This window comes from Peromyscus eremicus, chromosome 4 (genome assembly GCF_949786415.1).
Source record: "Peromyscus eremicus chromosome 4, PerEre_H2_v1, whole genome shotgun sequence".
Taxonomy (NCBI): Eukaryota; Metazoa; Chordata; class Mammalia; order Rodentia; family Cricetidae; genus Peromyscus; species Peromyscus eremicus.
The window spans coordinates 95,250,777-95,278,508 of NC_081419.1; the positions used below are offsets into that span (position 1 = coordinate 95,250,777).

Below are 27,732 nucleotides of genomic sequence, written 5' to 3' on the forward strand. Positions count from 1 at the left end.
AAAATACAGAACAAGCAAACTAAAATTATAAGGTTCAGAGCAAACCCAGAATCGTGTCCTGCTAAACTGAAATGAATGAGCCTGGGTGGAGCACTGGAATACTGTGATGTGGGTGGAGCACTGGAATACTGTGATGTGGGTGGAACACTGGAATACTGTGATGTGGGGGTGGAGCACTGGAATACTGTGATGTGGGTGGAACACTGGAATACTGTGATGTGGGTGGAACACTGGAATACTGTGATGTGGGTGGAGCACTGGAATACTGTGATGTGGGTGGAACACTGGAATACTGTGATGTGGGGTGGAGCACTGGAATACTGTGATGTGGGTAGAGCACTGGAATACTGTGATGTGGGGGTGGAGCACTGGAATACTGTGATGTGGGGTGGAACACTGGAATACTGTGATGTGAGTGGGGCACTGGAATACTGTGATACGGGGTGGAGCACTGGAATACTGTGATATGGGGTGGAGCACTGGAATACTGTGATGTGGGGTGGAACACTGGAATACTGTGATGTGGGGTGGAACACTGGAATACTGTGATGTGGGGTGGAGCACTGGAATACTGTGATGTGGGGTGGAGCACTGGAATACTGTGATGTGGCGGTTAGGTTGGATAGGCAGACAAAGGAGTTGAGAACTCTGAAAGCTCACTGGACAAAACCTCCTACAAGGTGACCTCTGCCTGACAAGACCGAATGCCAACCTTCGTAAGCTGCAATTGTCTCTCCCTGTTGCTTTGTCCTTTGTACATGAACTGTTTAGTGTTTCCTGGATAACCAAGCATTCCTCACATTTTCCAGATCCTTTGCAGTCAGAGGAGTTCAGGCGATTCATTCTGTCCGGCGGATTGTGCCTAACCAGTTAATTTAAGAGTTTGCCAATGCCTTAACAATCTCTACCCTGCTGAGGCAAACAGAAACTGTGTCAGGAGACCAGAGCAACCTGAGGCTCAAAGTTACCCCACCGCCTGATTCTCATTAGTTACCCCACCGCCTTTATGGCTGATTCTCATTAAGTGCAAGTCCTGTACTGGTACATTCACTGAGTCCTCTACTTTTTTTAACTTAAAAAAAAATTACAGGTCTGGAGAGATGGCTCAGCAGTTAAGAGCACTGACTGCTCTTCCAGAGGACCCAGGTTCGATTCTCAGCACCTACATGGCAGCTCACAACTGTCTGTAACTCCAGAATCCAACACCCTCACACAGACACACATGCAGGCAAAAGACCAATGTACATAAAATAAAAATAAATAAAATTATTTTATTTTTATTTTTATTTTTTATTTTTTTATTTTTTTTGGTTTTTCGAGACAGGGTTTCTCTGTGTAGCTTTGCGCCTTTTCCTGGAACTCACTTGGTAGCCCAGGCTGGCCTCGAACTCACAGAGATCCGCCTGGCTCTGCCTCCCGAGTGCTGGGATTAAAGGCGTGCGCCACCACCGCCCGGCCTATTTTTTTTTTAAAAAATTACATTTTCATTCGTTTTGTGGAAGTAGGGCGCTTGAGCCATAGTGCACCACCTATAGAGGTCAGAAGGTGACTTTTGGGAATCAGTCTCCTTCTACCCTGTGGGTCCCTGGGATCAAACTCAGGTTTTTTGTTTGTTTTGTTTTTTTGTTTGTTTGTTTGTTTTTTGTTTTTTGAGACAGGGTTCCTCTGTGTAGCCCTGGCTATCCTGGAACTCACTCTGTAGCCCAGGCTGGCCTCGAACTCACAGAGATCTGCCTGCCTCTGCCTCCCGAGTTCTGGGATTAAAGGCGTGCGCCGCCGCCGCTGCCGCCGCCGCCGCCGCCGCCGCCGCCACCACCACCAGCTCAAACTCAGGTTTTATTGGATTTAGCAGCAGGTATGTTTACCCACGGAACCATCTCACCGACCCTACTACATTTATTTGAACCCTGTGATGGTTAATTTGGTGTTAGCTTGACAAGATCCCCGAAGATACAGGTCTCTGGGCATGTTATGTTGTGGAGGTTATCTAGATCAGATCCCTGAATTGGGAAGACTCACTGTAAATATGGGTGACACTATTCCATGAACTAGGTTCTTGGATGCATAAAAAGGAAACAGTAAGCTAAGCCTCAGTACAAATTACTCTCTGCTTCCTGGATCAGAGCAATCAGAAAGGTAATACAAACCTTCAAATCAACACTGTCAGCACTTTTGTGGTGTGACATCTGGTTTTAATGTCAAGTTGCCACACATTAGGATGACCTGAGGAATTGTCCTGATAGCCTTAAGTGGTGTGGGAAGACCCACACCAAATGGGAGAGCACCCAGACCAAAAAGGGCATGGTGGTGGGAGATCATTTACCGTCTGCACATGAGTGCAGATGTCTACATAGGCCAGAAGAAGGTGTTAGACTCCCTGGAACTAGAATTACATCCGGTTGTGAGCTGCCTGGCATGGTGCTAGGAACCTAACTTGGGTTCTGTGTAAGAACAGTAGATGCTTTTAACCACTGAGCCATCTCTTCAGGCCCCCTGTTCTTGTTTACTTGTTTGTTGAAAAGAGAGGTGGACATAGTGGCAAATGCCTTTAAACCACAGAACTCAGGAGGCAGAGATGGGTGGATCTCCGTGAGTTTAAGGCTAGCCCACTCTATGAATGTAGGGAATTCCAGACCAGGCAACATAGACCTTGTCTCAAAAAAAAAAAAAAAAAAAAAAAAAAAAAAAAAAAAAAAAAAAAAGAGGGGATAGCAAAATGGCTCAAAAGGTAAAGGTGCTTGCCACAGAGTCCAATGACTGAGTTGGATCCTCAGATGTCACTTGGTAAGAGAGACAGCTGGTTCCTTTATGTTGTCCTCTGACCTCAACATGCATCATCCTGTGACACTGACACATAAGGATATACACACATGTAATAAAGAAATAAATGTAATCTTTTTATTTACTTGTTTATTTTTGAGACAGTCCTAGCTATCCTGGAACTTGCTATTTAGATCATGCTGGCCTTGAAATGCCTGCCTCTGCCTCCCCAGTGCTGGAATTAAAGGCATGTGCTACCATGCCCAGCAATAAATGTAATTTTTTTAAAAAGAGGGAGAGAGAAAAAAGAGAATTTGCCTTGAGCTAGTCTGATCCCAGTAGTGGCAACATTACAAGATTACCAGCATGTAGCACCACATGGGGTTCTAGTTTTCTTCCTGGGAAGAGAACCCAGGCTGTGCACATGTTAGGTGAGCAATATATTCTGAGTCATACCCCCAGCTCAAGTATTTTCTTTTGCAAATAAAAGATCTTCTGTGAAAGACCTCCAGAGCTAAGCTGGGGAGGTTACTGAGGATTACTCGAAGCCAGGGAAACATTTGGCATTTTTCCCCTGGATTAGAAAAGCAACAAGAGGCTAAGGATGTGTCTCAATGGTAGAGCACTAGCATAGCAATGCAAAGCTCTGGATTTGATCCCTAGAAGCACTAGAAAGAGCAGGAGGCGAAGAGGAAGGGGAAAGTTCGAAGGAACAGTAATTAAGCTCAGTATGGGACATACTACAAATTATGTACTCGAGTGCAGATGTTTAGCAGGCAGTTGACTATTTCCCCTGGAGTTATTAAGAGGTCTGGCAAGAAAATGGAAGTCAATAGCATACATCACATGGTAGTTAAAACAATGCAAGAAGACCAGGCAGGGAAGCTCATTTGGTACAAGAGCTTGCTCTGCACAACTGAGGACCTGAGTTCAATGCCCAGAATCCACAGTAGAAGAACTGATTCCAGAAAATTGTCCTTGGACCTCCACACTGCAATGGGGCATGTATGCACATGCACACACACATTTGCACACGTAAACGACAACAATAAATAATGGTAAGACCCAGACCCAACTGGGGCGGGGTGTGGGGTGTGCTGGTGCATATCTTTAATCCCAGCTCTCACAAGGCTAAAGCAGGGAGATCTCCATGCATTCAAGGCCAGCCTGGTCTACATAGTGAGCTCCAGGCCACCCAGGCTACATAATAAGACCCTGTCTCAAACAAACAAACTATCGCTGAAGACATAATATACTTGGGTTGCAGGACATAGAAAAATCAAGTTGAAATTGACCTGCAAACTTCCTCCCTGATGGTTAGCTTTTATGGTATAAGAAGGTGGTATGCAGGTTACTGGGGATCAAAGACATAAACGGTCTTACTCAGCACTGGAACCTGCACGCTAAGAAATTGATTTGCCAGGCAAGATGTACCCACTGGTATAATAGTGGCATGAAAGTTATAGAGGTAACCAACTACTTTCTGATGGAATATAAACGCTGGTCCACTGGAAGAAATTCATGTCTAATACTGTAAACATGGTCAAAATTCCATGACTTGGGAGGTCATAGGCCTTAGGGCAGAACTTACCATTGTTTTGCTAAATGGACATGATGCCAATCTGCCCTGTAAATATTTGTGTTTATACCCATAGGTTAGTGCTGTTCTCAACCCTGGCTAGAGAAGCCTCATTCTTCAGCGGGCAGCAAAGCAGAGACTCATAAATGGCCAAAAGGCTGAGATTATGTGCCTGTTGAGTGCTCAGCCCTAAATGGGACACATATCAACCTCCTGACACAGGGCTCAGGGGACACGGAAAGAGGGGTGGAAAGATGTTAAGAGCCAGAAGATATGGAGCAGTGCCAGAAGCGCTTTCTTTTGGACTGCACACGGCCGCTGCCCTGAGGACCCACTGCATCTATGGTTACCTGGACAAGATCTACACAAGGCCAAGCCAGCAAGATGAGGCAGCATTGCAAAGGCAGCACTAACTGGACTCAAAAGGTTTAAAACCATCATGAGAAGCAAGGGCCTGAAAGTGGGAGGAGGAGGAGTGCGTAGGAGTGTGTCCAGGAGTGACGGGAGAACTGGAGACAGGTATGATCAAGACACAGTTCAGATGTATATAACATGGTCAATAAGTAAATAAAGGGGCTAGCAAGATGGCTCCAACTGTAAGAGCTCATTTTCCCATGTCCAGCAGGTCATAATTTCCTGTAACTCTAGCTCTGGCCTCTCTAGGCACCTGCACCCATACGCACATACCCATACGAAGGTACATACAAATAATTTTTAAAAATGTTTTGTTCTCATTTAGATTTTTTGAGACACAGTTTCTCTGTGTAGCTTTTTGGAGCCTGTCCTGGAACTCACTTTGTAGACCAGGCTGGCCTCCAACTCACTCTTCCACTCAAATGCTGGGATTAAAGATGTGTGCCACCACCGCCCAGCTAATTACAAATTTTTAAATCTTTAAAAAATACTCTAAAAAAAATAATATTTATTTCTTTTTCTTTCTTAAGACAGGCCTCCCTATACAGCCTGGGTGTCCTAGAACTCACTATGTAGAGCAGACTGGCTTCAAACTCACAGAGAGAGATTGCCTCCTGAGTGCTGGATTAAAAGCAGGCACCACCACGCCTGGCTTATAAATAACCTTTTAAAGTTAGACCGAACTAACTAAAGATAGTTTCAAGAGCCAAGCCATGGTGGTACACGCCTTTCACCCTGTTGTTCGACAGCTTTGAAGTTTGTTACTTAGACTATCTGGGATCTATTCCGAGGATTACTTTCCTTCTTTTGTTCTATTTGAGCAAGAGAGACATTTGTAGGAGACGTGGAAGAAACGGAGTCAAGCTGTAGAGACTTCTGGTGGTGTAAGCCTCTATTCTCAGCACTTGGCAGACTGAAGCAGGAGGATCTGGAGTTCAAGGCTAATCAGGGCTACATAGTGAGACACTGTCTCAAGCAACCAACCAAATAAACAAACCCAAAGTAGTGAGGACAGAAGATGGGAGAAGAGGGTTCAGTTGGCCCTCTTGTAAGAGGGGAAGAAAAACAATGAGGCACCACAGGCCAGCTCCTACTCCACTTATTTCTAGCTCACATTACAGGGGTTTAAGATTTCTATCATGGAAGTCTCGTGTGGTGGCACATGCCTTTAATCCCAAACCCAGGAGGTAGAGACAGCAGGATCTCTGTGAGTGTGATGCCAACTTGGTCTACATAGCAATATCCTGGACAGCCAAGAGTACATAGAGAGACCTGTCTCAAAAAAATAAAACAAACAAACAAACAAACAAAAAAAGAATTCTAACATGAGACTGGAGCCGTGGCTTAGCAATTACAGTATTGGCTGTTCTTCCAAAAGACCTGGGTTCAATTCCCAGCACCTCAATGGAAGCTCAAAGCTGTCTATAACTCCAGTTCAGAGAATCTGATGCCCTCTTCTGACCCCAATGGACACAAGGCATGTACATGAGAAAACACTCACAAACAAATAAATAAAAATTTAAAAATTCTATTTTATATATATATATATATATATATATATATATATATATATATTTTTTTTTTTTTTTTTTTTTTTTTTTGGCCTGGAAGAAGTCTTAAAGTGGTGCAGGCATTTAATCCTGGCACTTGGGAGGAAAAGGCAGGAGGATCTCTGTGAGTTTGAGGCCAGCCTGGTCTACAAAGCAAGTTCCAGGACAGGTAGCGCTACAAAGAGAAACCCTGTCTTGAAAAACAAAAAACAGGGCCGGGTGGCGGTGGTGCACACCTTTAATCCCAGCACTCGAGAGGCAGAGCCAGGCGGATCTCTGTGAGTTCGAGGCCAGCCTGACTACAGAGTGAGTTCCAGGAAAGGCGCAAAGCTACACAGAGAAACCCTGTCTCAAAAAACCAAAAAATAAAACAAAACAAAAACAAAAAACAAACAAACAAATGCTTATTCAAGCTGAGTATTTTGTCACATGCCTGTAATTCCAGTTCTTGGAAGCTGAATAATAGACAACAAAAGACAAGCAAAGAAGATGCCCTTAGTCCATACAAGTCACCCAGTCACCCAAGCGGGAGAATTACAAATTCAGCCATCTCCGCTTAGTTCTCAGACGACGATCTCTAAAAAGCAATAAAGCACCAGAAATACAGGTAAAAACTGGCTGAGCCAGTCCTTGGCTCAACCTTTAACTCTTGATCCCCGCCCCTACCTCGAAGTACTGAGATTACAATGATGCACTTGTCCAACTGTGTTGTTCTTGATTTCAAGAAATCCTCCTGGTAAGATGGCTCAGCTATGGAATCTAATAACCGAGTTCAAGTCCCACCTCCACTCACGCTTTCTGGTATTCACATATAGAGATATATACAAAGTAAATGAACAAATAAATAAATCTAATAAAAAAGAAAACCTTTGTATACATTGTTTGGACAGATAATTCATATAACATAAAACATTTTAAAGTATACCATTCAGGGCTTTATCTTATTTTTGGTATTTGTTTTATTTGTGGGGGTGGGTTGGTAGAAATGCTGTATGCATGTATGTTTATATGTGTACAGGTATAGACTCACACAGAGATGTGTGGAGGCCAGAAGTCAACATCAGATATGTTCCTCTACCACTCTCCACCTAATTTATTTATTTATTTATTTATTTTAGACAGGGACACTAATTGAACCTGGAACTGTGTTTTGGCTAGAGTGGCTGGCAAGTGAGTCCTGGGATTTCCTGTCTCTGCATCCCAGAACTAGGGTAGTAGACATGTTACCATGCCTGGCTCCTGTGTGGGTGTTAGGACCTGAACTCATAAGGACCTTACATCCTTATAATTCACCCACAAGCACCTTATCAACCAAGCCATCTCACCACTATGCTTGTTTTTGAGACAAGGTCTAACTATCCACAGAGCTCAAGCCAGTCTCGACTACATAAAAAGTTCTAGTCCAGCATGGACTATGTATGAAGTGAAACTCTGTCTCAAAGAAAAAGAAGTTTTCAATTAAAAAAATTAAAATGGGCCAGGCAGTGGTGGCACACACCTTTAATCCCAGCACTCAGGAGGCAGAGGCAGGTGGATCTCTGTGAGTTCGAGGCCAGCCTGGTCTACAAAGGGAATTCAGGACATCTAGGACTGCACAGAGAAACCCTGTCTTGAAAATCCACCCCCCCCAGAAAAAATAATTGAAAATGGGAGTTTGTCTTACACATCTGGCTATTTTATATACACACATACTCCAAATATAGAGTATATTGTGTAGCACATATATATATTAAATTGTTTATACATAGATAAAGCACTCAACAGGTAACAGAATTTTAAAAAATGTTTATTGATTTTATGTGCATGTGTGTTTTGCATTTCTATGTGCATCTGTTTGTGCACCATGTGCATGTAGTGCCTGAGAAGAGCAGAAGAGGGTGTCAGATCCCTGGACCTGGAGTTACAGGAAGTTGTGAGCTGGGAACTGAACCTGGGTCCTCTGCAAGAGTAGTAAATGCTCTTTACCACTGAACCATCTCCTCAGCCAAGGTTGATAGAATTTTTAATAATAAGCATTTCCAAAGAAATAAATCATATGCTGGGCATGTAACCCTATGACCCAAGAGGCAGGAGTTCAAGGCCAGCCTGTACTGCATAGTAAGTTTGGGGCCAGCCTGGGGTGAAACCAGAGACCCTATCTCAAAAAACCTACCCAAAAGACTTGAGTCCTTCCATAATGGAATGGGATACCTTCAGATAGTCCATCACCAACCACCACTTGATAGTCACTCTTTCAGAGATATTATAAAAGGCTTCCTGCTGGGTTATAGAACAGTGGTAGGATCATGAGAATATGGGGTTGATCTCTGACATCACACATAAACAAACAAACAAAAAAGGTGTCTCTGCCTTGATGGGAAATAGATCACTTCTGAAGTCGTACAAACCGTGGAACATAAACTGACAGGAAAACTTCCCTGGTCTATGACAAGGGTGATGAAGAAATGCATTTTTTCCAGAAATGGTATGAATAACGTGTGACTGAAGCTAATGGTGCATGGGAGCATTCTGGACCATTTGGTCTGGATTGTTGGCTGATTCTGGGATTGAAATAAAGTCAATAAAAAGGAAGCTAGAGATGTAAGTGACTGGCAAAGCCCAGGCTGACCATGTGTGAAGCCCTGGGTGTAAGTGACTGGTAAAGCCCAGGCCGACCATGTGTGAAGCCCTGGGTCCTGTCCTAGCACTGAGAAAGAAAGCTAATGGTGCACAAGAGGAACAGTATTAGCAGAGCGGACAATGGAAACATCACTTCTCGAGTAGCTACACTAGTGTCTCTGAGGATTTAGTTATTCCACATAGAAGCCTACACAGACTAGCCAAAATAAAGTGAGATTTGAGTTCTTCCTAGGAAGTAGAAGTTAGAAGAAGAACAGGAGCTAGAATGGTACAGTCATGAAGAGTCCCAGCAGGACTGGTAGGCCAGGAAGAAGCACAGGCTCCAATAGCCTCTGAAGTAACTTTTTGCCTTTTTGTATCATCTACATCTCACAAAAATATTTAATTAACTTACCAGAAATATTCATTAGCAGTATTTATTAGATATTTATATTTTGAATTCTCTATTTCCAACTATTCCCTTCATTAGCTTTTGCTGGGTCCAAAGACACGCCTGCTATCCATTGGACCTCTACTTGTCTTCAAAACTCATCAGGGCCTGGACTGTAAAGAGACAGACTGTGAGGCCAGCAGCTAAGGATGTGTGAACACATGTATGTTTGCCAAAGACCTTGCTTCCTGGGTTCCAGATTCCCACATAAATCTCAACTGATATTTGCTCTAGGATACTTAAACCTACTTTTTCTTTACCATAAACAAGTTCATCAAGGTCTGAGCTCTGCAGTCTTAGAATAACTTTGAAAATAAAATACCATTTATTTCCTCCATTTGTGGTTCCTAGATTTTATATAGATACATAAGATCATACATGTATATATGACATGAAAGAAAGCTCAGATGTAACTGCTTAGGGGACAAAGAGAACTGGCAGAGACAGCAGGGTAGTTCAGCAGATAAAGACACTTGCTGCCCAGCCTGACTGTCCAAGTTCAGTTCTCAGAATCCATATAATGGAAGGATAGAAATGCCTCTCAGAAGTTGTCCTCTGACCACTCACTGCATGCACACACTCCTCCACAATAAGTAAATCAATGCTAAAGGGGGGATGGGGTAGCAGGAAGGGTAAGAAAGGAAAGGTTAGAAATGCATGGGGAAAGCCGGGCAGTAGTGGTGCACGCCTTTAATCCCAGCACTCAGGAGGCAGAGGCAGGCGGATTCTCTGTGAGTTCAAGGCCAGCCTCTACAGAGTGAGTTCCAGGATAGTCAGAGCTGTTACACAGAAAAACTCTGTCTCAAAAAACCAAAAGGAAAGGAAGGAAGCAAGGAAGCAAAAAAGGAATGTGGGATATGTTGAACATCTAATGTACACTTGTACGAAAGCTTCAAACATAATTTTTTAAAGATCTGGACTCTGAGCTGAGTGTGGTAAAGCAAATCTTTAATCCCAGTACTTGGAAAGAGGAGGCAGGAAGATTTCTGTAATTCCTGGTCAGTCTAGTCTACATAGTGAGTTTCAGACCAGTCACAGCTACATAGTGAAATGATGAAGGAGGAGGAGGAGGGGGAGGAGGAGGGAGAGGAGGAGGAGGAGGAGGAAGAAAAAAAGGAGGGAAGGAAGGAAGGAAGGAAGGAAGAAAGGAAGGAAGGAAGGAAGGAAGGAAGGAAGGAAGGAAGGAAAGAAGAGGTGGATAAATAGATAACTTTGGGCTCTGTTTTGGACAGGTGAGGCAATGGATTGCTGGGATTTGAGGCCAGCCTGGGTTATATATAGCAACATAGTGAAGAACTACTGCGGGGCAGTGGTGGCGCACGCCTTTAGTCCCAGCACTCGGGAAGCAGAGCCAGGTGGATCTCTGTGAGTTTGAGGCCAGCCTGGTCTACAGAGCGAGATCCAGGACAGGCACCAAAACTACACAGAGAAACCTTGTCTTGAAAAAACAAACAAAAACCTACGAGTGAGACCCTGACTCACAAAACAAAAATTTAAAAAGTTCCTTTCTGCTTCTTCCTTCCTCCATCTTGTCTCTCTCTACCAGAATATGGCTAAGAATGACTGGGAAGAAAAGAACTAACCTCAGGTAACATTCTGATACAGACAGAAACAGTCTTTGATATCCTGCCCTGAACTCCATGGCACAGCATGGAGATCTAAGGACAACTTTCAGAAGTTGGCTCTTTCCTTCCAGTTATCACTGAGCCATCTTGCTGACCCCTAAATGTTATACATTCCTATGGCCTTTCTATGTCACAATGCACACATGTATATTCACATACAAAACCTTGGCCTGATCTCAACAATACCAACTTAGTAATAGCCTCCTGAGACTCAAGCTTTCAGATCTTGTAAGACATGAGCGCCCCCTGGTGGAGATGATTTCTAGCTCTTTTCTAAATTACTGTTTCAGAGTAGCAGGAGTAATGGAGGCTAAGGTGCTACTTTCATATGCTTAAAACTTCTGGACCCCAGGACTGCCTTAAGTTCTCACCTGCAAATTCTTGCAACTTCTTGCGCTCCTCCAAGTTATACTGAAGCTTTTCCAGTAACTCAAAATACCGGAAAAGTGAATCTCTGGGCCAAACAACACGGTCGTCCTGATCCATATCCATTAACCCAGGCAGGTTCTCATGAACAAGAGTCTCCCAGTCCAAATTATCTGTAAGGAAGAATGCTTCTTAAAAACATGTCTAGGCCAGATGTGTGGTACACACCTGCAATCCCAGAGCTTAGAAGGTTGAGACACTGGGCTTGCTAGTGTTACACAGTGAGTTCTAAGCTAGCCTGAGCTACAGTGTAAGTGTAAAAGGGAAGGGGGAAAAGGAGAAAGGGGAGGAAGTGGTGACAACATGGATGTCTTATGCATGCCGCCCTCCCGTTATCTGGAGCGTAAGGCAGGACAAATGAGGGCTTGAAGTCATCCTGGGCTGCAAAACAATGGCTGTGGTTGAAGTAAGCAAGACGAACCTGAATTCAAATGGAAGGACCCATTCTGCTTACCAACAAAATCAAAATCAACTACAGAGGAACCGTAGGAGGATAAAGAGTTGGAAGCGGGGGCTGGGTAGACTTTCAATTTTGACGACTCTTTTCGTCCTTTCTTAGCTTCAGCATCACTTTTATCCGAATCACTTTCCTCAGCATCACTTTTATCCGAATCACTTTCCTCAGCATCACTTTTATCCGCATCACTTTTATCTGCATCACTTCTCTCGGCATCACTTTTATCCGTATCACTTCTCTCGGTATCACTTTCCTCAGCATCAGTGTTCTCAGCATCACTGGCTCCAGACCCTTTAGATGGCTCTAGTAAGTCTTCAGAGTGCTTTCCTTGACTCGTTTCTCTATACATAAAGAAATAAATTTTACTGCTTCAAATATACTTGCAAGATATAATAGTCCACTTATTATGCTAGTTCTGAGCCTAGCCATCCCTAAAGCTTTGATTTACAGCTTTAAGAGCCAAACTGTTCTCAGACTCTAGGCTTAGGTACTTCCTAGCTCAGCCATCCCCAATGTATCTTTCGTAACTGATCTCTTCCTTCCCATACTAGTCCAACAGAAGATCCTGTTTTTAAATGTAAATCACTTCATGCCATTCCTCAGCTCTGCTTCCATTTGCTATAAATAAGATTTAAGAGCCTACAATAACCTCCTATAGCCCTACAGAATCACGTTCCCATGCTGGGATGGTTTGAATGAGCAATGCCTCCTGCTGTGGAATAATCCTTTTGTACACTGTGAAGATGTGTTGCTTTCATTGATAATAAAAAACTGATTGGTCAATGGCCAGGCAGAAAGAGGTTAGGCGGGAGAGCCAAACTGAGGGAACTCTGGGAAGAAGGAAGTCAGAGTGGCCAGTCAGACACAGAGGAAGCAGGAGGTGAATATGCTGCACTGAAAGAAGGTACCACCATGTGGTAGAGCATAGATAAGAAATATGGGTCAATTTAAGTTGAAAGGGCTAGTTAGTAACAAGCCTAAGCTATCAGCTGAGCATTTATAATTAATAATGTCTCTGTGTGGTCATTTGGGGAACCCGTCAAAGAACTCTGCCTACAGTCTCCCACAGGTTCATGTATTTTAACACTTGGTACCTGGTTGGTGGTGCTATTTGGGAAGGTTGTGGAAACTTCAGAAAGTGGAGCTTTGCTGGAAAAATTATGCCACTAGGGACAGATTTTGAGAGTTCACAGCCTTGTCCCACTTCCAGATCACTCTCTCTGCTTCATGTTTGCAGTTAAAGCTGTGATTTCTCAGCTTCCTGCTCTGGCTACCCGCTGCCATGCCCCCTCTGTCATTATTCCACTCCCTCTGGAAACATAAGCCAAAATAAACTCTTCCTTTCAGTAAGTTACCTTGGTCATGGCGTTTTATGACAGGTGCAGAAAAGTAGCTAATACCCAATCCATTATTTCTCTGCCCTCACCTCCTGTCACTCTTTTTCTGCTCCTTTTACAATGGGCATTATTGTTTCTCAAACACAGTAGGTATGCTTCCAGTTTAGGATCTTTGCAGCAGCTGTTCTCTCTGCTACCAGCACTCTCACTATAGATATACCCATGGAAATTTCATCGCTTCAAGTCTTTGCTCACATTATTTCTTTCAGTAAGGATGTCCTAGTTACCCTGTTTAAAATTACAACCATCACCAGTCATGATTGGTAAAGGCTTGTACTATTATGTCCAAGTCAAAATTTTAAAAAAATTTAAGAAAAAAAATCTCCACAAAAAACAAAATAATCAGCCAGGTGTGGTGGCACATATGTTTAATCCCAACACTCAGAGGCAGAGGCAGGAGGATTTCCAAGAGCTTGAGACCAGCCATCAAGTTCCAGGACAGCCAGGACTACACAAAGAGACCCTGTCTCAACAAAACAAACAAAACCCCACACGTTCACCTATTCTCTGCTGCCATGGCTTCTCTTGGTTTCCTAGAGGATCTTTGTTGCTAATTCAGAACCTCCTCAAATAACCCAGGACAGCCCATTTCAAGATCTTTAGATTAACCACATCTACAAAGACCCCTTTTCAAATAAAGTCACACTCACAGGTTTTAAAGAGTTAGGACATGGATAAATAATTTTTGGGGTACTGATGATTTCTACCATCTACTCCTTCTTATATTTCCATCCCAATTCACATACTTACTCCTAACCTGTCATCCATGTTGCTATTTTTTTTTATTTTTATTTTTTATATTACTTTACCTTACTAATTCAGGGGACAGGTTTTGTCTCCTATAAAACAAAACAAAAAAATTAAAATTAGAAAAAAAGCTACAACTCAGAAGATGTCTAATAAACAATTCAGATCTATAAGGACAGAAAACTAAGTAATGAAGGGGAGTAGAGAAACCCCATTGCTTATAAAGAAAAAGTAGAATGGGGACTTCTTACCTTTAGGCAAAAATGAGGTCATAGGGCCAAGGAAAAGAAACAGGAAATGAGTTGAGAAATAACACTGGGTTTAAACACACAGAAGCTAACCTCTGGATAATCTGTCGCTTGAATATGTCAGCTTTATACTGAACCTCCAGGTGGGTCATCTCCTCACTCAGCTCGTTTCTAATATTCTGAAAGTTAGTAACTGCCCCAAAGGGCCATTAGGAGTTGGAAAATGATAGTGACTAGACCAAGAAGAATGCTTAAGTGGGGAGACACAAAGTGAAATAACGATTCCAATATCCAAACTTCCTTGCTACACTAGGTTCTCTCCCAATAGTCCACCAACCCCAAACGGCCAGTTTCTTCCCACCATCCCCCTTGCCAAGTTGCACCTTCTCCGGGCTTACCCATCATGGCTACTATGATATTTCGAAAGATAATGGAGCCAACCAACAACCAAAGGACCACATAGATGCTGCTAAATAGACGGCTGGCTTCCGGCACCTTCCAGACGTCCTGAAGTACTGCATACCAATGGTCCAAGGTGAAGAGGATGAACACTGTCACCAGGGAATTTGGTAGGTCCCTAAAAAAGCAGAGTGAGAATATACAGAAGCATAGATCCAAACCTTTCAGAAACTGGTTTTTGTTTTGAGTCTCACTATGCAGCCCAGGCTAGACTGGAACACTATGCAGACAAGGCTGGCTTTGAACTCACAGAGTTGAACTCCTGCCTCTGTGCCTGGCTTCATTCTTATTCTTAAAGCAACTTTAAGGGCATTTCTTTGTAATATGCTCTGATTTTGGCTCCTTTTCTATCATATTTCATATTTTCTAGCTAACCATTCTTCAGTCTGAAATCACTTTTATTATGTTCCCCTTTATCATGAATATCCTATAAATACCTCTCAATACTTTATTAGTCCTGGGGCTGCTGCTTTCTCAATAAATACATACTAACTAAATTCTTTTGTATGTGTTTTTTAAATTATCTATTTATTTCTTTGATGTGCATTGGTATTTTGCCTGCATGTGTGTCTGTGTGAGTGTTGGATCCACTGGAACTGGAGTCATAGGGAGCTGTTAGTTGCCATGTGGGTGCTGAGAATTGAACCTGGGTCTTCTGGTAGAGCAGCCAATGTTCTTAATCACTAATCCATCTCTCCAGCCTCTTGTTTTGTTTCGATTTTTTTTTAAGACAGGGTTTCTCTGTGCTGTCCTAGAACTCAATACATAGACCAAGCTGACCTCAAACTTACAGAGCTCCACCTGCCTCCACCACCCAAATGCTGGGATTAAAGCCATCCTGGCTCCTGACTAAATTCTTTTATTTTAAATTTTTTTCATTATCTTATGTTTTGTGTGTGTGTGCATGCCACTGCCCAGATCTGGAGCTCAAAGGATGTCTTTTAAGAGTTGGTTCTCTCCTTCTACCATGTAGGTTCCAGAATTGATCAGGTTATCCAGCTTGGTAGCAAGCACCCTTACCCACTGAGCCATCTTGCGAGTCCTGACTGAACTCTTAAAAGACAAATCATCAACTAAAACCATTTTTCTAAGCTCATGATCTACAAGTCTGTGAATTTCTTTATTTGTACATGAGTATTTTGCCTGTATGTATGTGTGTGTACCACATGTATGCTTGGTGCCTGAGATTAGAAGAGGGGACAGATCCCCTAAACTATTACACGTGGTTATGAGCCACTATGTGGATGTGGATGCTGGGAATCAAACCCAGGTCTTCTGCAAGAGCAGTCAATGCTCTTAACTGCTGAACCATCTCTCTAGGTCCTCTTTTTTTTTTTTTATTCTGTGTATAGATGTTTTCCCTGCTTGTGTGTCTATGAACCACATGCATGCCAAAAGGGAGAGGCCAATCCCCTGGAACTGGAGTTAGAAATAATTGTGAATTGCTGTGTGGGCTCTGGGAATTAAAATTGAGTCTCGTGAAAGATCAACCAGTGCTCTTAACCACTGAGTTCTCTCTCTGACCCCTACTCCATATAAATTTTATGTCATTTTTTTATATAATAGAAGAAATTTAACAAACATTCCTATCTAACATTATATCTGTAATTGTTTCAGAACAATATCAACTGCTAGACAAATAAATGGATGGTAATCCCATATAATGAATGATAATACATACAAATAACATTTAAAACGTAAATGCATACAATTATAAATGAATTATTTGGAGATTAAGGACTAAAGCTACATCATAGAGCATTTGCATAGCATGTATAAGGCACTGGGTTTGTTCTTTCCTGAAATCTTTTGTCCATAAAAACAAAGTATCTAAAATTTTCTTCTTCCCTATTTATTTCTTGTGTTGATTTTTAGCTTATTTTTTCTGTGACAAAGTCTCATTATGTAGCCCTGGATGGTCTAGAACTCACTGCATCAACCAAGCTGGCCTGGAACTGGTAACAATCCTCTTGCTTCAGCTGTCAAGGGCTAAGAGTACAGGAATGAGCCACCTCACTCTGCTACAACTTTTTTTTTTAACAGAAGTGTGTGTTGAGTCTAGAGCTGACAGCCAGGCATGATGGCCAGCCTGATCAACATAGTAAGTTTCAGGACAGCCTGAGCTACATAGTGAGACCCTATTTCAAGAAAAAAAAAGGAAAAAGAAAAAAGAGCTGAAGCCAAATGTGCTGGTGCATGCCTTTATTCCCAGCACTCAGCAAACAGTCAGGCAGGTGGATCTTCGTGAGTTCCAGGCCAGTCAGAGGTAAATAGTGAAACCCTGTTCCACCTCCACCCCCACCCTGGGATTAAAGACCTGCCCCACAACATCCATGGAGACCCTGTCTTATTTAAAAAAATAAATAAAGAGTTTAGAAGTGTGATCATGGTATATAGCTGTCATCCCAGAACTTGGAAAATGGAAGCAGGAGGATGATCAGGAGTTCAAGACCATCTTTTATTATATATTTAGGTCAAGGCTTGCCTGTTTGGAATATTTAACTATATAAAGATGTGTTGCATTTGTTTAACTATGCAAAGATGTGTTGCATTTGTTTAACTATGTAAAGATGTGTTGCTGTTTTACCTTGTCTGCCTAAGGCATCTGATTGATCTAATAAAAAAACAAATGACAATAGTGCTGTCGATATTGTTCTGTATAAATAAAACACTGATTGGCCAGTGGCCAGGCAGGAAGTATAGGCGGGACAAGGAAGAGAGGAGAATTCTGGGAAGTGGAAGGCTGAGTGGGAGAGACACTGCCAGCCGCCACCATGACAAGCAGCATGTAAAGATGCCAGTAAGCCACAAGCCATGTGGCAAGGTATAGATTTATAGAAATGGGTTAATTTAAGATATAAGAACATTTAGCAAGAAGCCTGCCACGGCCATACAGTTTGTAAGCAATATAAGTCTCTGTGTTTACTTGATTGGGTCTGAGCAGCTGTGGGACTGGCAGGTGACAGATATTTGTCCTGACTATGGGCCAGGCAGGAAAACTCTAGCTACAGACAATAGTGAGGAAGGAGGTATGGGCAGAACTTCCCAGCAGGAAGAGTAAGTAGGAGGAGGAATTTAGTCTTGGGGAAGAAAAAAGGAAGAAAGAAAAAAAGACACCAGGGTGATGGAGGGGCCAGACAGGCAGACACAGAGGAAGCATGAAAGTAGGACATACAGAATGAAAGAAAGGTAAAAAGTTCTGAGGCAAAATGTAGATGAACAGAAACAGTTTAATTTAAGTTAAAAGAGCTAGTGGGACAAGCCTAAGCTAAGGCCAAGCATTCATAATTAATAATAAGTCTCCATGTCTTTATTTGGGAGCTGGTTGGCAGCCCAAAGAAAATTCCAACTCCACTTGCCTGAAAAACAAAACAAATAAAACAATCTAAGAAAGGATCTAATTATAGTAATCCCAATATTTGGGAGGCTGAGGCAGGAGATCTGCCAAGGCCAACCTGGGTTATAAAGGAGAATGTTGTCTCAAAACAAAACAGAACAAAACCGCCTTTGAGATGTTGCTAAATTAGATTCCAGCTGGATGTATTAGTACACACCTACAGAAATCTCTGCTATGGGATGTCTTTGTTTACTCTGTGAATATGTTTTATTACCATTGGTTAATAAAGACACTGCTTTGGCCTATAGCAAGGCAGGATATAATCAGGCGGGAAATCCAAGCAGAGATACAGGGAGAAGAGGGCGGAGTTGGGGAGATGCCAGCGAGCCGCCCAAGAAGCTAGATGTGAAAGTACCAGTAAGCCACTGGCCACATGTGATGCATAGATTAATAGAAATGGGTTAATTTGCCGGGTGGTGGTGTCTCAGGCCTTTAATCCCAGCACTTGAGAGGCAGAGGCAGGTGGATCTCTGTGAGTTTGAGGCCATCCTAGACAAGCTCCAAAGCTACATGGAGAAACCCTGTCTCAAAAAACCAGAAACAAACAAACAAACAAACAAACCAAAACAGTATAGGCTATTGCTGCTGTCCTTGGTTGCCTCTCAAAGGTAGAGGGTTTTATTGCTAAAGACATGATACACTTTGGACACAAGACTCAGAAGATTTGAGCTGGATCTAATTTGAAAGCCTTCGTCCTGCAGTCTAGCTTTCATAATACCAGAAGGTGCTATGCAGTCTTCCAAGGAAGAAAAGCAATTAGTAGTCTTATCCAGCTGTGATGCCCATGAACCACAACAATGACCAACATGGTGAGATGTCCCCAAAGGTGTGGTAGTGGCACTCATATCTTGGAAGTAACCAATAGCTGTCTAACTGGTCTTAAGGCCTGCTCAACAGGAGGCAAATCATGTCTGGTATTAGAATCCTAGTCAACTACATCAGGCTGGTGAGATCATGGATCTCAAGAGGAAAACCTACAACCACTTTACTAGACCAGCCTAATTCCTAATTCCTAACTGCATTTTAAAAATTATCCTTGGGCTGGAGAGATGGCTCAATGGTTAAGAACACTGGCTGCTCTTCCAGAGTACCTGGGTTCACTTCCCAGCACCCACATGGCAGCTCACAACTGTCTGTAACTCCAGTTCCAGGGGATCTGACACCTTCATACTGATGCACATAAAATAAAGTTATAAAAAAATAATAAATAAAATAAAACGTATCCTTGTACTCACAGGTAAGTGTATCTCTTACCCTGCATCAAAGAAGCTTCTCTTTGCAGCAGACAGAGACCATTATAGAAAACCAATAAAGCAGAGATCAATTGATCATGGGGAGCCCAGCCCCAGTGGATATATCTACCACACAGCTCCTGCACTTAAAGAACATTGCAGAAGAGGGGCAGGGAATTTTAAGAGACAGAGGACCACAGAGTCAGCTTTGAGAGTGCATCTACTAGAAATGACAGGGAAGCTACAGCCAGAATATCTCAGGATATGGCTGTCAAGGCAAGACCTGAACCAACAGATATGCTAAGGTGGAAGGTGGAAATCTCGGAGGTCCCACTTCTAGACAAGTAACTAAGGGCAACTGATTGATGACTGCGGAGAGAGGGAGAATTACTCTCACGTGGATGATCACCCAATCAGTTTATCCAGTACAAAGTGATCAGCCCTGAAATCATATACACACAAGGAACACTAAACAGACTCAGCAAGTTGTATTTACATATTTGTGCCACATATATACCCATAATAATAGTAATAAAAGAGGCTGTCGAGTTGAGAGTGAGTGGAGGGGCAAGAGAGGGTTGGGAAGAGGGAACATGGGAGAGGTTAGTGAGAGGAAGGGAAAAGGGAAATGACACAATTACATTTTCATTAAATTTTTCAAAAAACTTAAAAAAACAAACCAACCTGGTTGTCCTAGGCCCCACATCAGAGCTGGCTCTACTTCCTACCCCTGTTTCCTTTCTTCTCTTTGTATTCTATCCCACTCTCTTACAGTAGACTAGTTTTTCGTGTTGCTGTGCTTTGGGTGAGCATCTCAGTATCACGCAAACCTCTCCCTTTATGAAGGTTGCCCTCAGCCATGCTTACGAGAAGAACATGTTGTACTCAAGGTCCTCGATAGTTGAACGGGAATAGTCTTGGAAGAAGTAGACACCAGTTACAGCAAAGATGTAGAAGAAGATAAGCAGCAGCATCAAGAGGAACGTCATGCTCTAGAGGCCGGGATTCAAGTCAGGGGTGGGTGAGGCAAGGCTGATCCCACCAGCTGCCCAGGCAAGCCCACACAACCACCTCCCACCAAATCCATAAATCTAAACCACAGCAGTTCACTTTTTTTAAGTTCTATACATCAACTTGTTTAAATATTTTTAAAAATGGGATAAAGTTAGTGCTTACCTCTTGAGTTGTTCCAGAACATAAAGATAATCCACATAAACTGTTTAAAACAGTGGCTGGTACTTAGTGCTCAGTAACTGGTACTGGTTATTTTAGGGGTTGATGCTCCTAATGACATACAAATGTTCTCATACAAGAACATTTCACACAACCTTTCATGACTTTTTTGGACCATATTAAATATTAAACGCATATCTTTCTACCTTGTCCCCCATCCCACTTTAGGTTAACCCGTGTAAGTCACCTTCAGGGCCCTGGCCAGAGCCAATATAATAACTTTAATTTGAGGGAATCGTGCAAACAGTTTGAGAGACCTCAGCACCCGGGAGATCCTCAGCAGCTGAAGCCACACAGACGTCCTTGAGACTCCCATCAACACCACAAATTCAGGAAGCAGAGACTGCGGGAGACAGAGGCAATAAGGAAGGCTACCCAAAGAACCCAGGCAGTCGCCCCTCTTCATGCCATCTTCTTCATAGTTTTCTGGGTGTTATCGTTGAATAGCATTCTCTGGGGACTGTTTGCTATTTAGTCTTTTTATATTAATCTATTTAAGCTCTGTACTTCAACTTATTTAGATATTTTAAAAATGAGATTAAATTAGTGCTTATCCCTTGGTTTGTTACAGATCATAAAGAAGATAATCCACACAAAATAATTAAAACTGTAGCTGGCAGTTAGTGCTCAGTAACTAGCAGATGTCATTTTAGGAGCTGATACTCCTAATGACAATTTCTGCAATTACTTTTTAGTTTTAAGAGAAAAAAATCAAAGCAGCAATTTGATAAATTTCTATATATTCCTTCCTGGAGGTTTTAATTAATTTAATTTACCAAGGCATATTGCTGGTCCCATTAACTAATCCTAAGGTTATTTCTCCTTACCAACATGGTAACAGCAAAGTCAAAGACATTCCAGGCATTGTTCCAGAAGAGAGTAAAGCTGGACATCCACATTAGAAGGATCTCTACAATGAAGCTAAGTAAAATGAACCAATCTGCAACCTCCAAAGCCAGCTTCAATGGCCACAGTTTAGTATTTGTGGATTCCATCAACTCTGTAAGGTAGAGGAAGGGAGAAATAAAAGTTAAGTGAGAAGCTGAATAATGAAGGATTATCATTTATAAACCAGAGTTGTAACCACTACTAGTCCATTTCTCTTGAATGTCTTTCTTAGATTTTTTTAATGTATATAAGTATTTTGCCTGCATGTATGTGTATATATTTGTGTGTGTGTGTGTGTGTGTGTGTGTGTGTGTGTGTACCACATGTGTGCCTGCTGCTTGAAGTCAGAAGAGGGTGTCAGATCCCCTGGAACTGGAGTTACAGACTGTTGAAAGCCACTGTATTAATGTTAGAATCAAACCTGTATCATCTGCAAGAGTAATAAGTGCTCTAACCTATGTAATACAGGGTAGAATTACCCATAAAACAATAGCTATACTTTACCTCTTGTTACTAGTGTAAGTAACAGTTGCAAGTCACTTACAACCCACTCCACAATCATACAACCCTATAGAATTCCTCTCTGTACTACACCCCCATAATATGCTACACAGTTAAGTTTGTCCTAAAAGTTATAGGAAAGCAATCAGTCTTGTAAACAGAGTGAAAACAGAAATAGGAGATTAAATCTTTTTTAAAAATTAAACTTCTGAATAATTTCAAAGATGCCTTTTACAATTGATGTGTCCTAGGATGACTTTTATTTCTTAATGGTAAATAAGTAGTGTAATTCACCAATGATGGCAGCTTAAATTCAAAACAATAGCTCTGGGCCAGCAAGGTGGCTCGGGGAGTGAAGTGCTTACTGGGAAGCCTGACAACCTGAGTCTGATCCCCAGGAAAGAGAGAACTGACTTCTGCAAGTTGTTCTCTGACCTCCACATGTGAGCCATGACACATGTACCTACACACACACACACACACACACACACACACACACACACACACGTAATTAAACAAACACACAATAAAGTCTGGCCCCCAGAAGCAGGGGATTATAGTAGTAGAAGGTGCTGAGGACCACACTGAAGTCTGGAAAATAGAATGCAATAATGTTTATTCAGTTCTGCCTTCACAGACAGAATTCCATAAAGACAATGACGTAATCTGGGGCTGGAGAGACAGCTTACGGCTTAAGAACACACAACTGTCTAGAGCTCCAGCTCTAGGGAATCCTACACCTTCTTCTGGCCTCTGTTGGCACTTGCACACACACACACACACACACACACACACACACACGGAGGGAGAGAGAGAGAGAGAGAGAGAGAGAGAGAGAGAGAGAGAGAGAGAGAATTCTTTTTTTTTTAACTTTTTTTTTCTTTTTTTGGTTTTTCAAGACAGCAATAGCTGTCCTGGAACTCTCTCTGTAGACCAGGCTGGCCTCAAAGTCACAGAGATCCACCTGCCTCTGCCTCCCAAGTGCTGGGCATGTGCCACCACTGCCTGGCTTTAAAAAAAACCAAAACAGACCGGGCGGTGGTGGCGCACGCCTTTAATCCCAGCACTTGGGAGGCAGAGCCAGGCAGATCTCTGTGAGTTCGAGGCCAGCCTGGGCTACCAAGTGAGTTCCAGGAAAGGCGCAAAGCTACACAGAGAAACCCTGTCTCGAAAAAACCAAAAAAAAACAAAAAAAAAACAAAACAGTAAAATGGCTGGGTGGTGGTGGTGCATGCCTTTAATCCCAGCACTCAGGAGGCAGAGGCAGGCTGAAGAAAAATCTGAAGAGCAAACAGAAATTGCTTACGTGAGACAGAACATTCAGGGGAGACCACTGCCAATGCTGCATCAGCTAATGAAAAGGTGTACTGTCTGGAGATGAAATATAACCATTCTTTTATTCTACTACTTGGGAGACTGAGGCAGGAGGATCAAAAGTTCACAGGAAGCTCAGATTATACAGTGAACTAAGGCCAGCCAAGACTCTTCAGTGAGACCCTGGAACAAAATAAGCCTGGTGTTATAATGTACTCCTTTAAAGGCAGTCCTCTGGGGGGCGCGGCCTAGTTTACATTAAAAACAAACAAACTCAAGCTTAGTGTTGAACACCTTAATCCAGCTAGCACTTGGGAGGCTGAAGCAGAAGAACTGAAACTGAGGACAACTGTGGCTACATAGGAAGTTCTGGGCTAGCCTGGGCTAGATAGTGAGCCCCATCTCTACACACTAACAAGTCTCAGCAGTTAAGAGCACTTACTGCTCTTGCGGAGGACCTGGGTTTAGATGCCAGCACCAACAAGCTAACCAACTAAGAATTCAGCCTGCCTTAGCAAGGCAAAAGAACCCTAGTGGAAACAGAGCTAAGAACCCCAATACAGTCAATCCAGGAGACTTAGCCGCCGCCGTAGTTAATTCACGGTGGACGTTCTTCCTCCAGAGTAGAAGGCAGGTATTGAATCAGATAGGCCAGGCAAAGTATACAACTGCATTAGACAAGGCAGTTTTGATACAGGCAGTCATCTGTTGCTACTCCCTAGTACGGCACAACAGCAACATCAGTCACTTCATAGAACACCAGGTAAGTTCACCCTGGTGGGAAGAAGATCCAGCATGATGGAGCAAAATAGCACACTGTCATTTGTATATATGTTTCACCAAGGTCAATTGCTGGTGTTGGGGGAAAAAAAATCACAACTTGTGATTCATGAGTTCAAATAGTGCTTACAATTGAAATAAGCATGTTTTGCTTTTATTTTCTTGTGTTTGAAGTATTGGGGGCCAGTCTCAGGGGTTTTCACATGCTAGGCAAGCACTCTACCCTTGGGCTAAACTACAAGCCCTAAGCATTTGGTTTTAAACAAGATTACAAGGCCTGGAGAGATGCCCAGCAGTAAGAACACCGGCAGAGTGCCCTGGATTCTATCCCCAGCAACCATTCCAAGGACAACTATCTGTAACTTCAGGTCTAGGGGAACCCAACGCCCTCTTCTGGCATCCATGGGCACTGCAGGCACAAGTATACATATAAAATAAATATATAAAAACAGATTGTCACAAAACAATTTATTTGGCCAAGTTACATAATATGAAAATAAGACTGGCAAAATCCTCAAAAATTAAGAAATACCATATGAAATCAAAATAATAAATACTTATGGGGACTTTTGTTGTTGTTGTTTTCTTTTCTTTTTTTTTTTTTCTTTTGAGACAGGGTTTCTCTGTGTTGCTTTGGCTGTCCTGGAACTCACTTTGTAGACCAGACTGGCCTCAAATTCACAGAGACCCGCCTGCATCTGCTTCCCAAGTGCTGGGATTAAAGGCGTGCGCCGCCACCACCATCAAAAATTTCTATTGTCCTTTCATTCTAAGCAGTTTTTATGAATTTTTTTTAGATAGTTTTATTTTTATTTTTTATTTTTATTTTTTGGTTTTTCGAGACAGGGTTTCTCTGTGTAGCTTTGCGCCTTTCCTGGAACTCACTTGGTAGCCCAGGCTGGCCTCGAACTCACAGAGATCCGCCTGGCTCTGCCTCCTGAGTGCTGGGATTAAAGGTGTGCGCCACCACCGCCCGGCTAGATAGTTTTAATACACAGGTGAGGCTGGGCTTAACTCATAACCCTGCCTCAACTTCCAAAGTGCTGGACTAAAGGCATCCATCACCACTCCTGACCTGAGCAATCTGCCTGAGTTAATAATGAAATGAGATGTCCTTCCATTTTTAATACATTTCATACAATATAAAAATGGTTTTTCAGTGGGCTGGAGAAATGGCTCAGAGGTTAAGAGCATTGACTGCTCTTCCAGAGGTCCTGAGTTCAAGTCCCAGCAACCACATGGTGACTTACAATCATCTGTAATGAAATCTGGTGCCCTCTTCTAGCCTGTAGGCAGAACACTGCATAATAAATAAATAAATAAATAAAAATTTAGCGGGGCGGTGGTGGCACACACCTTTAATCCCAGCACTCGGGAGGCAGAGCCAGGCGGATCTCTGTGAGTTCGAGGCCAGCCTGGTCTACAGTGCGAGATCGAGGAAAGGCACAAAGCTACACAGAGAAACCCTGTCTCGAAAAACCAAAAAAAAAAAAAAAAAAAAAGGTTTTTCAGAGTCCATTTTCTCTTAGCTAAGCATAACGGTGCACATCTGTAATCTCAGATGGAAAGTAGAAGTAGGAGGTCAGGTTCAAGGTCATCCTTAGCACATATGGAATTTGAGGCTAGTGTAGGTTATGTGAGACTCAGTCTCAGAAAATGAATGAATAAATAAATCTGTCCCCATCACAATAAGATGATATCTGAAAATATAAAATGATCAGGGTGGAAGAAAAGTATCTCCCACACACTACCTTTTTCATTCAGCACCGGTTCTCACCTATTTCGACCATCAGTACAATTGTATTCAGAAAGATGAGGGAGATGATGAATTTCGAGAAGATGGGACCTGTTTTCTTTTAAGGAAACACACAGATGGAGTACTTTCTCATTTATGCAGCTGAAATAGTAAGGTCAACAGTGTCAGATATGAGAATTTGAAGAAAATAGTTTGAGAGAGGGAAAATAAGTCAGTAACAGATGAGGGAGAGCCACAATAAGAACAAGTAACACAAAAGGATACTCTCAAGAACCCATCCAGCCCACAGGGACAGAGGTGGCCTCTGGCTGCACCTCACACGGAGCCTGCTCAGCATTCGCTGGGAGTGTGTGATGTGCCCCATGTGCCGGGGCTTTATGGAGAAGCGCACGAGCTGGTGCTGGTCTCCTGACATGAGTTTCTTCTGCCGAGAAGGATCTGGAAGAAAAAAGGAAAAGGTACCTGGGTGTGCCTGTACCAGGACTGGGCAACACGTAAGACTGCTTTTTCTCCCCAGCCTCCCCCCTCCTCCAAACAGAGTAGACAGACAGACTAGGGGACGGTGGACAGCAGGTAGAGTAGGGGATAGGGATACTGGTGAAATAGTGGACTGTCTACATGCAGTAGCAGCTCTGCCTTGTAAGCTGCTTCTTCAGAGCGACTAAGAATTCTATTAGTATGAAGTTAAAATGTATAGTTCATGCCTCGCACTGACTGTGCTCATGAAAGCAGCAGGTACAAACCTCAAGTCCCAGCTGGCTTAGAACAGGCTGTGTAGACTGGGCTCTCTCCAACTCAGAAAGCCAATGGCCTGTTTGCCTTCTAAGCACTGGGATTTAAAGCATGTGCCACCATAACCAGCCCAGAAACCTCCAAGTTTTAAATACCTTTGGCGGAAAATTTGCAAAGTCAGGGTTACCTAACTAGGACTCAGAGGAAGAGACAGAGGTCTAAAGCCCTGAATTTATCAAGTTTAGTGTAGCTTCTCATCCCTAAATTGTCCTTTTATTTGTACTTAAAAAAAAAAAAAAAACTCTGTGTGTGTGTGTGTGTGTGTGTGTGTGTGTGTGTGTACAACCGCAGGAGTAGATTGTTTTCTTATACCATGTGGGGCCTGGATATGGAACTCAGGTTTTCAGACATGGCAGCAAGTACGTTTTACTCCCTGAGCCATCTCACTGGTCCCATTATTTGATATAGAGTCTCATACAACCCATATTGTCCTTTAACTATATAACCAAGAATGACCTTGAACTCCTGGTGCCTCTTCCAGGTAGGTCCCGAGAGTCAAACTCAGGTTATCAGTATTGGCAGCACGCACCTTCACTTGCTAAGCCATCTTGCCAGCCCTATTTTGTTATTGTGGTTGTGGTTGTTTTGAACCAGGATCTTGCTATGTAGCCTAGGCTAGTCTCAAACTTGTGATCCCCCTAACTCAGTCATATACCACCATTCCTGGCTCCACCCTTCAATACGTCTCTACTTTCTATCTTTTGAGGATGTGGGCAGGAATATTACATTTAGTGTGACCGAACAGGCTGCTAACCAAGTATCTCCCGGACAGTGTGCCTCGGCACGGCTTGGCTCAAGCCTTGCAAATGCTCTATGAGGGAGAAAGTGTCGACCAGCCGGGAACGAATAGCATCAGCTCTGGGTAGCTGTATGTGTCCTTGGTTCTGTGCCATGTCTGTTAAGAAAATAGAACCAAGGGTCATCTCATTCTCAAGAGTTTCATTAAGATTAGAGTCCCCCCGCCCCCACCTTCTTTGCCTTTCAGAGATCTAAGGAGCCCATATGAAGAAACCACGAGCAGTTAAGTACAAACGCACTGAAAGACTCAAAATTTTTTTGTTCTTTGGTTTTGGTTTTTTTGTTTGTTTATGCAAAAGATAGAGGAATCATAGAAGATATTTTCAGTCA

General features: G+C 42.7%; 1 protein-coding gene and 1 long non-coding RNA gene across 5 annotated transcripts; one reads left to right on the forward strand and one right to left on the reverse strand.

The window, feature by feature from the left end:
- Positions 1 to 445: 445 nt before the first annotated feature.
- On the reverse strand, positions 446 to 27,527 carry Catsper2 (cation channel sperm associated 2). Of its 4 annotated transcripts, none has more exons than XM_059261248.1 (12): positions 27,359 to 27,527; positions 26,077 to 26,250; positions 25,834 to 25,902; positions 21,401 to 21,573; positions 20,761 to 20,916; positions 20,208 to 20,332; positions 14,651 to 14,829; positions 14,346 to 14,445; positions 14,067 to 14,096; positions 11,858 to 12,201; positions 11,349 to 11,516; positions 446 to 909 (listed from the first exon to the last, which is right to left on the reverse strand). In XM_059261248.1, the coding sequence occupies exons 1-12, from the start codon at positions 27,525 to 27,527 to the stop codon at positions 905 to 907; spliced, it is 1,692 nt and encodes a 563-aa protein (XP_059117231.1). In that variant the 3' UTR covers positions 446 to 904. The 4 variants fall into 4 exon arrangements, with proteins under 4 accessions (XP_059117231.1, XP_059117233.1, XP_059117230.1 ...); XM_059261250.1 differs by lacking the exon at positions 446 to 909 and adding an exon at positions 2,703 to 2,839; XM_059261247.1 differs by lacking the exon at positions 446 to 909 and adding an exon at positions 9,325 to 9,465.
- Positions 587 to 7,123, forward strand: LOC131909557 (uncharacterized). Its single transcript, XR_009378876.1, has 3 exons — positions 587 to 716; positions 4,416 to 4,858; positions 6,749 to 7,123. It is a non-coding gene; the product is annotated as an uncharacterized LOC131909557 (long non-coding RNA).
- Positions 27,528 to 27,732: the final 205 nt, after the last annotated feature.

Excerpts from the sequence above, each read along its gene's own strand:
- Catsper2 (XM_059261247.1), bottom strand. The coding sequence starts at position 27,527 with ATGACCCTTGGTTCTATTTTCTTAACAGACATGGCACAGAACCAAGGA. Across the intron at positions 20,917-21,400 it reads ACTTTGCTGTTACCATGTTG|TCTCTGCTTCCTGAATTTGT; the intron begins GTAAGGAGAAAT and ends TGTCTCCCGCAG. Across the intron at positions 20,333-20,760 it reads CTCTGGCCAGGGCCCTGAAG|AGCATGACGTTCCTCTTGAT; the intron begins GTGACTTACACG and ends CCCGGCCTCTAG.